General features: G+C 42.6%; 2 protein-coding genes across 2 annotated transcripts; both read right to left on the bottom strand.

The window, feature by feature from the left end:
* Window positions 1-132: 132 nt before the first annotated feature.
* Window positions 133-4,665, bottom strand: LOC127331497 (transcription factor WRKY45-1). Its single transcript, XM_051357675.2, has 3 exons — window positions 1,912-4,665; window positions 1,476-1,580; window positions 133-1,080 (listed from the first exon to the last, which is right to left on the bottom strand). The coding sequence occupies exons 1-3, from the start codon at window positions 2,232-2,234 to the stop codon at window positions 465-467; spliced, it is 1,044 nt and encodes a 347-aa protein (XP_051213635.1). The 5' UTR covers window positions 2,235-4,665; the 3' UTR covers window positions 133-464.
* Window positions 4,666-4,801: 136 nt separating this feature from the next.
* Window positions 4,802-16,892, bottom strand: LOC127331496 (uncharacterized). The gene is made up of 19 exons (XM_051357674.2): window positions 15,833-16,892; window positions 15,375-15,581; window positions 15,070-15,131; window positions 14,488-14,965; window positions 13,768-13,968; window positions 12,551-12,806; window positions 11,827-12,070; window positions 11,238-11,398; window positions 10,549-11,145; window positions 10,152-10,318; window positions 9,775-9,988; window positions 9,509-9,700; window positions 8,255-8,371; window positions 7,384-7,629; window positions 7,033-7,195; window positions 6,555-6,742; window positions 6,021-6,172; window positions 5,558-5,819; window positions 4,802-5,478 (listed from the first exon to the last, which is right to left on the bottom strand). The coding sequence occupies exons 1-19, from the start codon at window positions 16,636-16,638 to the stop codon at window positions 5,218-5,220; spliced, it is 4,974 nt and encodes a 1,657-aa protein (XP_051213634.1). The 5' UTR covers window positions 16,639-16,892; the 3' UTR covers window positions 4,802-5,217.
* Between the last annotated feature and the right edge of the window lie 473 nt (window positions 16,893-17,365).

Genomic DNA, 17,365 nt, shown 5'->3' with positions numbered 1-17,365 from the left:
AAAAACTCATGTGTTTCCTAGTAGCATTAGCCAAACTTCTTTTTCTCTTTGGTCCATTTTTTCCTATAAGCAAGGCCATTCTCTTAATAGAATTGCACTCCTAACTCCTTTTTTCTCAAGGTTCCTTAAAAGTTGAAACTAATTTTGCAGAGGTTTTATCAACAATAGCCAAATACTTTTGTTTTGAACATATTTCCACGATCATATACATATAGATATAAGCATTAATTTACAAACCCACAATTTAAGGTCATGTGTACATATTTCCATTTTTGACACATGCAAACTAACGGAGGTTACATGTCAATACAATACACATTATGTAGCTAGCTACCGTTATTGGCTAGCTATACATACGTATACATGTCCAAATCTTTACATGCCCAGTAAAATGAGCTACTATTATACCATGCATGCAAATTGCAAGCGTGTTAAGCATGCATGCATGGATGCATCTTCCATCGTCAGGAATCGAAGTCAAACAGGTCGTCGTCACCAAGGTTATTGCCGAACGATCCGAGCGAGCCTGACATGAACCCCAGGCTGCTTGGCGAGGAAGGGAAGCTGTCCACCATGCCTGCGGCAGCATCCATGTCCACGCCGGCGTCCCCCACAACCGGCCAGTACTCCGTCGGCGCTGATCCAACGGTCAACGCGGACGTTGTCCGCCCCAGAACGTCGGCGAGCTGCCCGCCGGCATACTGCATGAACTTTTCTTGGCAAGCCGGTGACGGCGAACTGCTGGGCGCACCCCCCTCCTGAGTCGGCGAGGAGCTGTAGCTGGAGAAGCGGGAGAAGAGCACCCGATGATCCATCGTCTCTTTCAAGAGACGATGAGATAAGGCGCCCGTACTGGTGCTTGCGGCGGCGCCATTGTTGGGTGCGAAGCTGATGAGTTGTGCACCATCCGTCGGCGCAGCGGCGCCATGTACGATGAATGATGGAAACGTGGAGGGGTCCCTGCAGGTGTGCTCACCGTAGTAGCTGATTTCAAGCTCCGATGGGTTGGACTCCGACTTCTGGACCTGCCTCGTGGCCATGCATCCTTGATCTGGCTTATGCGTGCACCTATAGTAGCTCCTGGATACACATGTGTGCAAATTAGTACTCACTGCAACGTGTTCCTACCTATATGTCAGGTACGTACGAGTCTACTAGCTATCTAGAGCATACAGTACTTATGCAACTAGTGCTATATGCATTTGATCAAGGAGTGATCAATCAAAAAGCTCAACTTCATAAAGAAAATGAAATTGAGAAGCTCAACTTGCTAGGGTATAATCAACAAGTTGGCAAGTGTCTTGGCTAGCTTGGATGAACGATTCAACTTCACAAGTCGGCATGTTGAAATTGTGTTGTTTCTTTCTCGGAACTGCATGCGGCAAGATCTCACTTCATAATTTTATTTTTTTGCGAATCAAGTGGCAGCACAACAGAAAAGAAACAAATATGAGTAGTTCAACTAATATGTGTACCTCGGGTTAGTAGAGGCATGTATATTTTTCTGCCCGTACTTCCTCCATGAATTGTCATCGTTGAGTGTTGTAGTCGTGACCATCTTGATGAAAGGGCTCTTCGTCCTGCCATACATATTCAGCAGACAGAATTAGTAGGAACAACTACGTGTGATTTGATATGCCCATGCATGCATCTTTCCATGCCCAAAGACCCTAGTGATCTTAGATGCATGCATGTACTTTTCGTCTTTTTTATCACAAGAGGAGAAGGGGTACTTTTCTTCCGCTGATCATTGGTGCGTAAAGTCCCCCCACTAGGCTAGCCCAATTTGCAAGATAATTTGTTAACTCGCATGCATATTGAAGTGCATGTTATAGTAAGAGCTAGTACTAGCTTAGCTAGCTAGTTGTACACGATATGGTTGATTAAGTAAGGGTTTTAGAATTTCTTCACCTTCTCCTCGAGGTTCTCCGGCCTTGCAGCCTGTCTGCCGCCGCCGTCGTGCCCGACCTCCTCCTCCTCGCGCCGGGTCCCTGGCCTGCTCCCGATGACGACGCCGCGACTCCACTGGTGCCCAGCACCGACATAGCGCTCGACAACCTGCCCATCATCTCCTTCACCAGCTCCCCTGCGTCCGCGGCCGCCACGCTGGACGAACCCTGCAACATGTTCTGCAACGCCGCGGCGTGCTCACGCACCTCGACCAGGTCGTCGTAGACCACAGCCGGCGTTGGGCGGGCGCCAGTATCATCGCCGCCGCCGCCGCAAGACGTCATGCTGGTATGAGGGCGAAGCAAGCGAGCTACCAAAGCTGCACTCCCGGCCGGCTGTAGAGCAGTTAGGTAGGGTGTCCTCGCCCTAGAGTAGTTTTTATTGGTGCGCTATGCTGTGCGCGGTGGGAAGTTGGGGGGAAAAGTAAGAGGCGATAGAGAGCGAGGAAGTGGCGCGGAACATGGAGGGCTAGGCGCGCGCAGGCGGGCCCCGGCCAGATGTGTGTCCCTGCGCGCGCGCAAGGCGACGTCGAGTCGTCATCGCCGGTCATCGCCGTGACGCGACGGGGTGAGCTCATCGACGCCCTGATGTCTCATACATGGTCGTCAGTCGTGGCTCGGTCTCCTGCACAAATCCCTTTGCAATATGGGTTGCACAGTCATGATGTTACCACTACGATTAATCTACTACTGACTACCATTAGTTGATGCATATATATTGTGGAGTACTAGTACAGTAATGTGTTTCTAACAGTGCAAGCTAGAGGCTAGGAGAAGGGCAAATTAACGCGTGCCACTTTTCTATCAAGTAACGGAAGTCGTGCACATGACTTTAACCGTGGGCGCAATGGGTATAACTAATGAGTTAATATAATAAGCACTCAGCAAACTACTCCATCCGTTCCATATTAGTTATCGCTGATTCAAATATATATTCACAAAATATGTATAGATATATCCAAATCATCACAGCTAACATGGAATAGAGGGAGTGACAATTTAACCATATTCTTCACTTGCAAAAATATTTAGCCATATTCTTCAGCCTATAGCGAATAAATTATCATTCAGGAAACTACTATACCTTTAACTGTTCCCTTGTGCAGTGCACCGTGCCCTGCTCGCCATCAACTCGTCCAAGGTAGAGCATCTGTCAAAACAGCTAACTGCTGAGACACAATCTTCTTAGGAAACAACTGCTGAGACACAATCTTCTTAGGAAACATTGAGGAAACAACTAATAATTTAACAGTGCACCCCAACAAGTTGTGTCCCAAGTGGGGAGCATCTGCCAAGACAACTAATTTAGCTGCTCGGAGACAATCTTCTTAGGAAACATTTGCATCCAGGACGACTGGTCTTTGGCCCAGCACATGCATCGTGCATGATGGCAAGACGGACGACTGGGTCTTGCAGACACAATCATCTCACGAAAACACGTTTACTGTCTATTTGGTTCAAAGAACTTTTAGAACAAGGTGACCGGAAAATCGTGGAAGATAATATACCATGTTGGATCTGAAAACATAGAAATGAGTAATCTATGTTATTAATCGTCGAAACAAAGATGAACATAGCAGGACTGTGCTACAGGAAAAATACAGGATTTTTTCCGAAAGATTAAGTGCACATTGTAGTTACAATTGAAACAAAGATAATTTTCTATGAGGCTGGACACTATGAATTTTTTCCTTCACAATTACATGCAAAGTAGATCGTAACAAAAAATCATATGCTTTCCAATATTCGCAACAGAATTTTCGACAAAACCTATGAAATTCCTTTGAACAAAGAGGCCCTTAGATGTTCAAAGGGAAACATACCAACAGATATACTAGTAGTTTATTTGACACGCCCATTTCTTCACTTTTGCCGTGCTGATCAACTTTCACAGCCACAGAACGGCAGTCACAGTTCACAAGTGGGCATACCCCAGGGTAGGAGAAGCTGATAGACTATCATCTACATTCATCAGTAACAAAGAACACAACCTGACATATCGCAAGTTTGCATGCTCATGCTTCTTAGGAACTAACATCTTAGTTAAGGCTGTGTGAACTAACATGGCGGTGATTGGTGTAAATCAATCTATTGTCTTATGAACCAGACAAGAACAAAACACCCCACCGCCAGGCTATGTAATAAAGGGTTTAGCAGCAGCTACCGCATACATAGTTTTCTCAAATATACGATGCATATATATGCAGTTATCGTGTCTTTATTTATGACACGTTGGCACTTCAGTGTTCCACTTTTCATGCAGTGCCAGCGGGAGGGAGAGGACCAATGCGTGCAACTACTCTTACAGGACACAAGTCGTCTGGCTCAATTGTCTATCCTTACACAACGCGTCCAAGTACATTAGAGAAGTACAAATTTCTCACCCAGACTAAAAATTGCACATGTGTGCTTGTGTGCAGTGCACATCAACAAACTACAAGAGGGCAGTATCTGCTAAGCCAACTGACTGCTACTCATTGGCAGTTTTCTTGTAAACATATTTGCATCTAGGATGACTGGTCTTTACCTCATCTGGGATGAGGGAAACACGGAAACCACATAATTTAAACTAGGGGGCAAGGGCCCCAACAGATATGGTTATTTTTGTGCTGTGGAGAAGACATGTCTATTTCTTCCACGTAGGTGCACTCGACGACAACATGACAACTTCTGAAGAAAAATGATAGGAAGACAAATTCAGAAGAACAACAGCAAACCAAATCAAGGAAGCAAGACATAAGACACTGTTGCCCATTTACCCTGTCGGCTTGCACAGCCGAACATTCGACGCAAGCCGCAGTCACAAGTTGGGCGTGCCCAAGGTGCAGAAGCTAAAATATGCCACACGCAAGGAAAACTGTGCATGTTGCATTATTACTTCTATAAAACAAAAACTATACATGCTACCTTCATAAACATTGTACAACAGATGTAAGCTGTCATGGCAGAATTACCATAACAAAGAAGCAACATGAGATGGGCCATGTTACATGCTAAGTTACTCATCCTAATGTCAAACTAACGAGCCTATGTTACAAACTTATCGCCTCCCTAAACCTACACCTTCACAGCCTCACTGGCTCCGGTGATCCATGCATTCTGTCGGTCATGACAGATTCTTGTGATGCGGCAACTTCATGACCATATCATATCCATTCATCTAAAATTATTGCTGTCCTCTGTGGTCTGAAGTTGGACGCCTTGAGCTTTCAGAGCACTGAAATTTCCATTCAGACCAAGACAATTTCTGTTAACTTGATGCTGGTTATCATGTCGCTCCATTGGTAGCCCTCATTTCAGCAGCCAACCCCGCAGCAACAGATGGAGGCAGACTCCGCAAGCTATCGCCATGATTTTGGCTCTCCTCATCCGGAGGCTGATCAGGTGCTTTCACAGGAAATAGTGACTCGACATCCTTCAGCGTCAAAGCAAGCTCGTCTTTGAAGTTCTTTGACTTACGGTTGATCGTGGAGCAGACAGCTCTACCCCTGTTCATTCTGTAGATGCTATCTTCTATTGTTTTCTTCACCTGACATCAATAATGCATTCAGAATATTTTTCCAAGCATACTTTACATAAAATAAATGAGCATAGGACATGGTGCTTACTACAAACCGGTGGATAAATGTGCTCTTGTCTTGTCCAACTCTATGGATCCTACTGATAGCTTGTGCCTCAGCTGATGGGTTTAGTAATGGCTCCAATAGAATCACATGTTGCGCTTCCAGTAGATTCAGACCGTTTGCGCCATGTTGGATAAGCATTAGCAATACTTGAACATGCCGCATTTTGGGAACTGCATTCTTCACTTTCTCTCCTTTTATACTGGATGCCTGACCTTTAAATTGACAGAGCGCCACTTGTGATTTTCTGAAGGAAAATGAACTTCCATTAAGCGACTGCAATGTCCATAAGATCAGCATATACAAAAGACTTCGCTAAATAACAACTAACAAGGACTGGAAGCGAACATGAAAAAAGAAAATGATGAGAATCAAATTTCATAACATTATTGTGCTAAGCACAGTGAGACAATTAAAGCATGTATGCCCTTGGCAACAAGTATCTCACCGTCCTCCTTTCATCCGAGCATAAGAGATATTGTTAGCAGCAAGGGAGTGCTCTAACACATCAAGAACATCATTCCAACTTGAAAAAACAAGTATTTTGGCTGCTCCGTCAGTTGAAGTGATCCTCAAAATCCTTCTTGTTACAGCTTCAATCTTAGTTCAAGAAACGAAAAAAATATTAAATCAATTATTTCCCTAATTAAACAAAACTGTTGGAGAACTCAGTGAGGTACATGACCTATGAACCAGTAATTCAAAATCGCAAGAACTGCTCCGCAAGAAAAAATGAAGTGCAGCCGAGTAATGACATTTACATCAGTTGCATAGCAAACCATGTAGCTTGGCCATGAATCAAGCAACAAGCAACTCAGTTTTACAGAAAGTTAGGTTAGCGCAAAAGGTTACTTGTTGCACCAGAGCGCATTACCTGCCGCCTTCCATGTTAAATTATTACAAGCAGACAAATTGGCAGAAAGAACAGATTTGAAACATGCAACAGAAAGAATGGTCATAAGTAAAGGAAAACAAATGAAACCTTTGTTCCATATGACCCTTGGACAGAAATAGCGCTTTCTGCCAAATCCTCGGCTTGTTTATCAGCATTTTCACTCTGTTTCTCAACCACAAAAGCAACATTCTCAAGATAAGTACGTTGACGGCACGTAGGGCACATAATCCATTTTTGGTGCCTCCCAGCAGCTCGTTCTGTCAGGTACAAACAACCTGAGAGCATCGAGGAGATATATTCAGTGAAGAGTTTATTATACATCAAAAGGACATATGTCATGAATAAAATCAATGGTTTGCCAAGATGTCATGAAAAGATTGATAAAGCGAAATCTATAGTACAGCAAACAGGGAGAGAAATTATATCTTTACAACAGAACAGCCAAAAGCAGAGGGCCACAAGCATTAACTGCATCAGTTAATGCTATTCTTCAACTGAAGTAAATTTAAGCAAAACTACATACAGTATCACTTGTAAATAAACTTGAGAAAACATGGGTACTCACACTTGCAGCACATGGAGTGCCCACATTGGAAAACCATTTTTTGCTCAAGAATCTTCTCCTGACAAACTGGGCATTGCTCAAGAATCTCAGAACCAGTTTGCCCTGTGGCAGGGAAAGAAGCTGCTGTATCAGCAGTGTTGCCTGACTTGGGCAGCATCAATCCCTAAATGTACATGGAAATGTGATCAACATCTATAAAAGAACTCGCTGAAACAAATAATGAGAACATACAAGTAGATTTAAACTAAATGATTAGAAGTTATCCAGACGGAAAATAGTTCTGCTTTCAGGAAGAGAATTTCAGAACAGAATATCAAGTAAACAGCACAGCACAAGTGTTGCTTATTTTACCTTCAGGTACCGAAGTTGGCCTCTTATACGAGCTAAAGATGCAAGAGCTAAGAATTTGTCACTCGTGAATTGCACGTTGTATGGTATGAGCTCTTCTCTGGTTACAATATTGACAGCACTCGGCTCATCATCATCCTCTTTGAGCTGCAGCCGCGAGATAGACATCTTGATCTCATCATGAGCACGCAGTAATTGGTTCTGACAAATTGACAAACTCCTTGCAAGAGAAAACTCCTTGCGCATTGCCTAAATTAACAATCATGGTCAGAGAATATCCTAGCTCAGAATATGTTTTCAACCTTCATATTTTTAAACTAAATATACAGACCATTAGGTAAGCAATATTTTAAGGTTTGAGATATGCCAGGATTTCCAAAATGATGGCTAATTAAGTAGATTGGCCTGTATGTCCGCTTGATGTAGGAAGTGAACCTAGCTCACTTGGTTGGGGGAGTGGATGCACCACCTGGGTACAAGTACCACGGACGCGAATTTTAGTTCCTAATTATAGTGTAGGGGTCTCCCTTGTAGTTCTCTTTCATAGTTTCATTATGTCACCTTGATGTTTTCTCAGATATTACCAAATGCAATCGATCATCAACCTAGATATAACACGTTTTACACTGATAAGAGACTGAGTAGTATTGGCCGAAAAAAAGAGTTCTTCCTCTTATTAAAAATCATTACACGACAAAATATCACTTTTCACTTTCAAGAAAAAGGTACTCATTTTCCCAATCATCTGCTTCTTGTATTTGATATTTCTTGTGCTACAGTACAAAATGTGCAGTGCTAAAATTCACCAATGCCCATTGAAATGGCAATCTCAAGCATGCGAGAAGAAAAGGCGGCAATATACACACTGGCGTACCTCAAAAAGAAGCAAATGTTTCTTTGCAATTTCAGCATATTGATTTCCAAGTACTTTCTTTGAGTGGGTCCGAACAGCCTTCAGGGCAGTCTCGGTCCAGGAAGGATGCCTGTAGACCTGTAAAGGGAAGGAGCAAATAAGACTATAATAATGTATTTTAAGAAGCATTATGAATAATGTTCAATAAAAGGATAATAATAACAGGTAAATAGTTGATCACTTTTGGTTTCTTTAAATCCAGATTTAATTGAAGATAGTTGACACTAGAAAAGGCATTTCTAGCTAACTTAAATTAGATAGAAGTTAAACTAAAATCATATCTGACAGTGGTCCAGTGATGTATTAAGGCCGTGTTTAACTGTTTATGATATACTACCTCCATTCCAAATAGGAAGGCGCATAAATTTTTCTGAAAGTCAAACAACTTAAAGTTTGACTAAGCTTATAGAAAAAATTATCAACATCTATAAAACAAAATTAGTATCGTTAGATACATCAGGCAATATACTTTCATATCATGTTTGTTAGGTCTTGTAAATGTTAATACTTTATTCTACAAGTTTGGTCAAACTTTACACCTTTTGGCTTTAGAAAATATGTATATACGCCTTCTTTTTCGGAATGGAGGTAGTATGAATCATGAAACTAAAACATTATTAGAAAGAATCTAGTATTGCAGAGAGAAGGATAAGCTGAAAGAAATTAGTACGAAAAAACAGCTTATAAAAAAGAGTGAGATGGTTAGGACTTAGGAATGAAAAACATACAATATGACTTTGAAAGGCTAACGCAGACCGCATGAGCATTTGATTACGTAATTTATATGTAGGCATGCAAGATGTTAAATGCTACTGGTAAAACGAACAACGTTGCCACAAATGGAACAAAATATACTCTTTCTTTACCAAACTAGCACTAACAACTAATAGCCGCGCAAGGAAAAATCTGTAGAGGGATATAAAAGCCAACTTAGACAGGTTTGGGCGTAAGTATCTAGAAGGAAAAAAGGGATACCCGGTATTACAAAGATGGATGAACTCTAACAGGGTAAAATAAAGGGTATTCTAGCTTCTTCAAAAATGGAAAGGTGTAACATATCCTAGAAGAACTGTCAATGCATAATTAAATGAAGTCACAGCTGACAATACCCATTACAAATGGAAGACAAGAATTATGGAATGGAGGGAGTACAGAATTATATGTACACATAGAAGACACGACAATCATCTGGATAAAGATAAGAGTAAAAGTCACCTGTATGTTTTCCCGAGCAGATCTTGGATTGTTATTGTCACCGCCAACTTCAGATCCTTCATTAGCTTTTTTGTTACGGAAGAAATGATTCAACTCGTATTTTCGTCTTTGCAAATCCTGTGCTTCATCTATTGAAGCAATAACAGAATCATTGTTTGATTTCTTAACAACAAAGAGCCGTGCCTCATACCCCTAGAAGTGATGAAATACATGATTAATTTCATCTAATCAGAAATACATTAAAGAGCACGAGCATACAAGATTACCTGAAACTGCTCATCTAGTTCACACTGCATGCACAAAGAACCAGTACCATCATAGCACTTCGGACAATATCTCTGACCCTCAATGTCTTCATCCCTTGGGTTATCCATTGTTTTATCTATTTCCAAAAGCCTAATCATTAATTGCTGCCTTGAACCTTGCAGGGAATCAATACCAGATTGAATGGTATACTTCAAGCCAGCAATAGTTTGAACCCTATGCATAGAACAAAACAACCAAGTTATCTATCAACTACTAAAAAGATAAGAATTTTGCGATACTCATTCCTAGATAGTTAAACCACTATAAGTTCCTAAATAAAATAATGAAACCACCATAAATTGCAAGGAGAACAAACCGAACAAAGTTCTGTGCTGACCTGGACGATATTCCCGCTGTACCCAAGCCAGTGGTGCTCTTAGTGGAAAAACTATCAACCTTCTTAAGTAGCTCATCGGCGGACTCCTTATTCTTGTCAATGGAATCCAAAGCGTATAGCCACCAATGCATACCCTGATTTTGTAGTTCTTTATTAAGAGTGGTGACCTAGAGGCACGAACTCATCAGAAAACAGTGATGAAATTAATCTAGAACACTGTAAGAACTAGAGTAGAGTCAAACTTCATGGAGTAGAGCACTAAGCAAGATCAAAAAGAAAACACAGAAGAATGTTACAACAATACATAGAATATTCCAAGGAAGAAAAGGAGACATGGGTCAAGATTACTCGTTGCAAGTTGCAACCACAAAAATAACAGAAAAGTGACAAGACCAACCTCTTCCATCGACGCTCTGAAATCCTTTTGTGCTATTAGTAACTTTGTAGTAAAAACTGATAAATATTTTTCTTTCAGTGTGTTGCATGTCTTTCTCAAACAACCATCAGCAAAACATTCAAATGATGAGTGGCATCCCGATTTGTTCTCTGCATCCAACTCTACACTTGTGGATGCTTGTCCAATAATATTTATGTCCTCAGAGGTTTCAGCACCATCAGCTGCCAAATCTGAGCCACTGTTCTCAGATATTTTATTTCGCTTTATGCCACATAGCTCTGAATGCGCAGGGCTAGTTTCTTTTCTTTTTCGTTTGTAGCAGAGAACAGAAGTTCGTACTTTCAGTGGGCATTCTGGTAAATATTCAGAACTAGTCCTGAGCAGCTCCGCAAGATTGTGGTTGATATGAAGATTCAACAAAGGGTCAACACGAAAATCATCAATATTTTGACGAGCAAAATCTAGTGCTTCTTTGTACAAAGAGATAGCTTCTTGGTTCTTTTGTTCGATGATAGAGATTCCAGCAAGACCGTTTAGGGAAACAACTACTTTCCTAAGTTCTTCCTCCCCTTCAACTTTTGCTTTACCAATAAGTACCTGGGTAGAAAAGGATAATCGACAACTTTAAGCACAAAATAACATTTAAAAAATACCTGCCAATAGGGGAGGTAAAAGCATTAGTCATTCACCTTTAAAATTTCATCCATTGACAAAGGAGTACGTTGCAGAGAGCAGAGACCAGAACTCCCCACTTGTGGGTGGCAACAGGCTTGCCGAAGCTTGAGCAGTGGAACTAGAAGTTTGGCAGTGTCATTGTTGGAGAGGTACACATTTGATAACGCATTTGAATCTACAAGAAACGACAAAAGGTTAAAACAGTTTTCAGATTTTTTTAATACAGTTTTATAGCGTGATATCTGCTACAGCAACTGGATAACACAACAGCACGGCGAAGGCAAACTTGTGCTCATCAACAGAACCCTTTATGGTGTGGAGTACACATGGTTTCTTTGTCCAAGTGCAGATATGGAAAATATGGAAATCTCAGCCAGAAATTATCTCATTGGCGTGGCATGAGAGAGAGAGAAGATGCAGATCTTTGCATCATTCTCTTGTATATTGTGTTTCTGTGATACATGTTCAGGCTTTATAATTATTTCCATCCAAACACAAAAATAAAGCAAGCAGCAGAAAAGAAACGGAATTGTTGAATCATGTCCCTGCAGTATAAATCTAGCAACTAGATTCAGAAAATAGCTTATATAATGGACAAAGTACCTGATGTTGGTTCCCTTCTGTTGGCATCATTTCTTAAACGTCTAATAATTTCATGTGCATGGTCCATGCAAGTTGCATGCTGCTTCTGATAGAAATATTCTTCAATTGAAGAGAAAATGAGCCACGAGAAACACTCTTCTTGTGGAGGCAACTTTAATTCCCGCGAGACATGAATTTTAGAGGAGCGCCACATGATTTCCTTCAAGAACTTGTGTGTATAATTCATAGCTATCATATCTCCTTTCTGCAGTTCAATTCAGCAAGGAAATGAGGAAATGGACTATTTTAACTATCTCAAGAAATGAATGTTACAAAAGTTGTAGAGCAGTAACCAGCATTACATGCTTTTCCATCACAGCATCATTAATATATTGCTAGGTGAGTCAGCAAATGACACTAAGATTGACGTTCTTTAATCAGATTGTACAGTTCTTAAATATATGCTCATTATCCATGTTGTTTTCGTATAAGAACCTACAGATAAGCAATTAGCTTATGAGCTAACAGTAAAACTCATATCATCCTAGGTTAATAGGCCATTAGTGCCTCACTACACCATCTTCACCATCATTGACATCTGTGCAAGTTCTTTCAATGAGTGATTAATATTTCTAAGAATGGTAAATACATCATGCTCTTTTGGCAATAGTTAGAGAAACATACAGGCTTAATAAAGATGTATTAAATGCTCACTGCTCACAGATGGCGCTGGCAGTCAATGTACCTCATATGGGTCTCTAATAATGTCCACCCACCACCTGTATGTGTCAAATGGGCTTGTCCTGAGAAAGCGTAGAAGGCCGAAAAGATCATCAAGCCTGCGCTGTATTGGAGTTCCTGTGATACACCAGCGGTGTTGCGCACTTAGCCTCATTGCCATCTCAGTAACAGAAGTTTTGCTGGACTCTACCATCTGAGCTTCATCCAAACAAAGCCGCCACCAATGGACCCTTGTTAGGACAGTTGGAATGACAGGGTACCTAGGTGTGCAATGAGTGTTCAGTAGAAGTTAAGCCATAGTTATTTAGTACTACCGAATGATTGGCAGGCCTAATGGCACTAGCTAGTTCACTTCTATGTCAGTTACCACCAGTATAACATCGTTCTGAGCAGAAAAAAATCTCAAACTAATTACATCTTAATACCAAAATTTTCAGGTTTAGCAAGTTTCCACATTCAGATCATGCAAGACCAACAAATATGTATCATAAATTCATAATTCTGAAACCCTTAATCGTAACTCAGCAGAACACAATAAAGAGCACTCTTAAAGATACAGATATGCATCCTTCCCCTGATTCAAAGCAACAGTATGACATAAAGTGCAATAACAAATGGTTGAACACACTAACTTCCTGATGGAGCCAAGCCAGGCAAGCGACACCCAAAACCATGCGCAAAGGGCTGGCCTCAATAACGCTGCTAATCCCATGGATGATATGGAAGCAACGTAATGACTGCGTTTTCAATGGCGCGGCGCCCTCCATCAACGGCGTTGTTGCCAAGATTCGGGAGGAAGCTAGTCTATGGGAAAGAGCTGGAGCGCGAGGCCTGCGTGTCATTTTGCCGAACACCTGGGATGTACACTAACTCTTTCCTGTTTCGCTCTGTGTACTGCCCCCCCCCCCCCCCCCCCTCTTCTGTGGGTTGTAACCGCTAAAACGGTGTTCCCCTCCTTTTCGATGAAATGAAACGCAAAGGCTTTTTGCGTTTTTTCGAAGAAAAAAATGGTTGAACACCCTGCGGATTTAATAAGCTAACAGCCTTGACCACCCACTAGGGGGGCTACGAATATCTAGGTTTAAAGGGACAACACTCCTTTATGAGTTATGGACAAATATTAACTGAGGGGCTCAGAATGCCATATATAGTCAACTTTTAAACTAGCATAAGCAGTTGAATTCATTTACGATCAAACTTCCTGAGAAAATTAAATATTACCTCTTCTGAAATCTCAAGAAACGCCGATCACCATCATGTCTATCAGAATCATGTGACAGATCTTCTTTGAGGACATCATAAGTTGTCAAAACAACATCAGCAGTGCTTATCTCAATCAGATAATTTCTTTGGTTAGAAGCTGAGTCCAAGTTCCTTGCACCTTCATAAATACGAATGTTCAGAGATCCTGGCCTTGTGTGTCTAAGTGAAAAGAAACTAAACAGTTAGCACTATCATAGTATGCAGATAATAAATGAACAGAACAGATAATGCTAAGCATCGAAATAACTGTGACTGGACAAGGCACTTGAAGCTTCGATTATAAGCATTTATTATACTACACTGGAAGGAGCTGACAAAATCTGTTGCACATACAAAGAAATTTTTCATGAGCATTCTTGGTTCCTATACACACGTGAGAAGGATTTCAACTCAAAGTTGCGGAACTTCTACAATGTTCCGATTACAAGCAGAGAAAAGGAGGAAATTATTATCGGAGTGGCACGGTTAAAGCAAAATCACCATTCTACATTCCAATCAAAAAGATGTGCATCTAAAATAAGGAAGAAACAACAGCTCATAGAATGGACAATTGGTCATACACATGCTTCAAGTTTTCTGATAAGTGGTAATGGTATCTACGAACTTTGAAAAATGCAGGGTTCATTCAAGAATTGAGACAATACTGCACAGCTATTATTTGGACAAGAGAAATCATACCGGGTAATTTCAGAGTGCCACTGTGCCAATATTGGCGATGGGCATACTATCAATGTAGCACGACTGAAAATAGTAGTTTGAGCAGCTTCAGCAAGTTCCAGGCACACTGCACAAATGTAGCTTTCTTCGGTCTCTGCTATAGAATATGTGGCTCTCCTTCTACGTTTTGACTTCACGGTGCCTTTCTCACAGTTTGACAACATATTATCATCATCAAAGGTTAAATCTTCCTTGGGTGTGTAGCCAACACAATCAGCATGTTGCCAAGCATCACAAATGTCACACTGGACCCATATCCCCTTGTAAGCAGAACTTTCACTTGCAGCCCCGCAAATGCACTCAATCCTATCTCTTTTTTGCCTACTTATCCGATCTAATTCTTTTCTGTTTTGAGAGACAGAACACTCCATGGAAAATGTGCTTCGATGGGCAAAAATGCAAGCCAAAAGCTCGACAGTTTTCCCCAAGCCCATTTCATCTATAATTATTCAGCCATAAAAAAAGGAAATTAGTGATGGATATCCTTAGTTGCCAACACATTAGTGCACTGTAATTATGTCCAGACATTTAGTATCAACATACCGGCCAAAATACCCCCAGAGACATAAGGTGGAGAAGGCTCTGGTTGCAATGAAACATTTCCACTGCAAAGTAACAGATTACATGAAACTGACTTATTCGGGGTTGTTGATAGGAACAGATAAATTCCAAATCCAGACACAGGAAATAATACACTATTGGAAAAGATCAACTGGGTAATAAGATAACAAATATGCAAAGCAGATAATAATATGCATACGAGTCTAAGATGTTTTAGATGTTAATCCACAACGAAGGAAATCACAACACCATCTGGGAAGTACAGGTGAAATGCATTGAGCTCTTACTTGAAGGGATTGTAGAACATCCTGGACTTCTTGTTAATAAAATCTACTGGAACACAATAGGGTGCAGGATGAACAAAACCCTCATAGGGTGATGAAACAGCTGCACTTCCTTTTTCACGCTGGACCATCCAATTCGCTGCACGGAGTTGATATGGCCTGAGATGAGGAAGTAAACCAGGAAGCTCCTCTTCCAACAGCACTGCATCCCTATATGAACAAGCAGTAGGAGAAAAAAAAAACATCAAATAACAGACACAAAGAGAATGATACTATCATAAGACATATAAATTTGCTACATACGATTCTAGATTGCGCAAAACCATATAATTAATGCCACATTTATTTCGGCGCAATTTTTGCATATTCATTGAAGCATTAATTAAATAGTTCAGAATAATCGCCTCAATGATTGATTCCCTAACAACAACACACGAGAGCACGAGATGCAAGGCACATACGTCGAAGGCTTAACGGCTTCGTAGAAAGCAGCGAGATCAAACTGCGAGTCACTCTTCGGCGTGAAATCGCAATCAGCGCCACCGTCCAGTGGCTGAACAAGACCATCCATCCCATATATCGTGGCGGACGTCGTAACCTCGGGGCGAACCCAAGCCATCACATTCATCAAGCTCTTCCTCCAGGGATGCCTCGCGACCTCCAACAGCGATTCACACGCCGCGAAAGCCTTGTCCGTCACCTCCACCCTAACCCGAAGCGCCACAGACGGCACTGCATCATTCATCTGGAGGAAGCTGTGCAACTCAACCCGCAGTGTCATTAACCCCAGGCTGATCAGATGAACGAGACCAGATACGCCTTCATCGGGGCCGTCGAGCCGGCCTGAGATAAACACACTGCCTGCAACAAACTTGTCCGAGTGGTACTCCAGGAGCACGCAGTCCGCCGGCACCACGGGCCAGTGGCCGAGCCTGAACCCGTCCTCGGGCGCGTCCCGCACCCGCAGGCGCAGCGAGCGCCTGCCGCTCCCCAGCGTCGAGTACGCCTCCTCCAGCGCCGCGAGGTCGACCCCGTCCTGCCCCTCCCCGTCGAGCCGCGCGCCGCGGATGACCAGCTCGGCGATGTCGCGGCAGTCGTCGGCGGAGCGGCCGCGCGCGCCGCCGTCCGCCTCCACCAGGACGTCCCTCCTCGCCTCGCCCTTGGCGGCGCGCTTCGATTTGGAGGGGGCGCTCGGCGAGTCGGGCTCCGCGGCGGCGGCGGCGGCGGGGCCCCCCGCCCGCGACGGCCGCGCCTTCTTCCTCCCCATCTGGCGTCCTCAGGCGAGTCGCTGGAGCATTGGGGGGCGAGGGTTTTGCACGGGAGCGGATGGGCGGCTGCAAAATCGTCCAAATCCTCGCGATTGGGACAGGAGAAGGAAGGAATCTGGAGATGGGGGCTATGGCGGACTGCGGCGGAGTGGCGGCGGAGGAGATTGGAGGCTCTGGCGCTGCGGATTTCCAATTCTCGTCGCGTCTGTCTCGTCGGGGGAGACGCGACACGGCGAGAGCCGAGAGGGAAGGGGGTTTTGCACAAACAGAACGGGGGAAGAGGAACAAGGGCAGTCGTGGTAAAGTTTTTGAAGAGGCGATGGCAAGTTGTTGTGTTTGTGACGAAATTCGAGGAAGGATAGCCAGACGGTTTTGGCTGAATTTCCAGGAATACCGAAATCACCCTGATCTGGGTTCAATTTGAACGGGTGAAGTCACGGCCGACGTCACGGAAGTGTGAAACCGCCATGGAAACGGGTAGGAGTTTTTTCTTTTGGAAGAAACGCATCAGATTTTTACTTTCTGCTGGTTTTGGAAGGTAACTTTGATTCAGAGGAATGCTATAGTAATTTTGTAGGGCTCTCATCTTTACAAATTCTTCTACGTGCACCGTTTCATTTGTAGAACTGGAATCCTTAGAAATGCATAGGAATTTTCCTATTATATGATTGCATCGCACTATGTTTTTGGTGGAAAAAAAAGTCATCCACTCAAATCTCAGGTTAC

The sequence above is a fragment of the Lolium perenne genome, chromosome 2 (assembly GCF_019359855.2).
Source record: "Lolium perenne isolate Kyuss_39 chromosome 2, Kyuss_2.0, whole genome shotgun sequence".
Lineage (NCBI taxonomy): Eukaryota > Viridiplantae > Streptophyta > Magnoliopsida > Poales > Poaceae > Lolium > Lolium perenne.
The sequence above is the reverse complement of the archived record's forward strand: the minus strand, read 5'-3'. Positions and strand labels throughout refer to the sequence as shown.

Excerpts from the sequence above, each read along its gene's own strand:
- LOC127331497 (XM_051357675.2), bottom strand. The coding sequence starts at position 2,234 with ATGACGTCTTGCGGCGGCGGCGGCGATGATACTGGCGCCCGCCCAACG. Across the intron at positions 1,581-1,911 it reads CGGAGAACCTCGAGGAGAAG|GACGAAGAGCCCTTTCATCA; the intron begins GTGAAGAAATTC and ends TATGTATGGCAG. Across the intron at positions 1,081-1,475 it reads CATGCCTCTACTAACCCGAG|GAGCTACTATAGGTGCACGC; the intron begins GTACACATATTA and ends ATGTGTATCCAG.
- LOC127331496 (XM_051357674.2), bottom strand. The coding sequence starts at position 16,638 with ATGGGGAGGAAGAAGGCGCGGCCGTCGCGGGCGGGGGGCCCCGCCGCC. Across the intron at positions 8,372-9,508 it reads CTGCTCGGGAAAACATACAG|GTCTACAGGCATCCTTCCTG; the intron begins GTGACTTTTACT and ends TTCCCTTTACAG. Across the intron at positions 7,630-8,254 it reads AACATTTGCTTCTTTTTGAG|GCAATGCGCAAGGAGTTTTC; the intron begins GTACGCCAGTGT and ends TTGTTAATTTAG.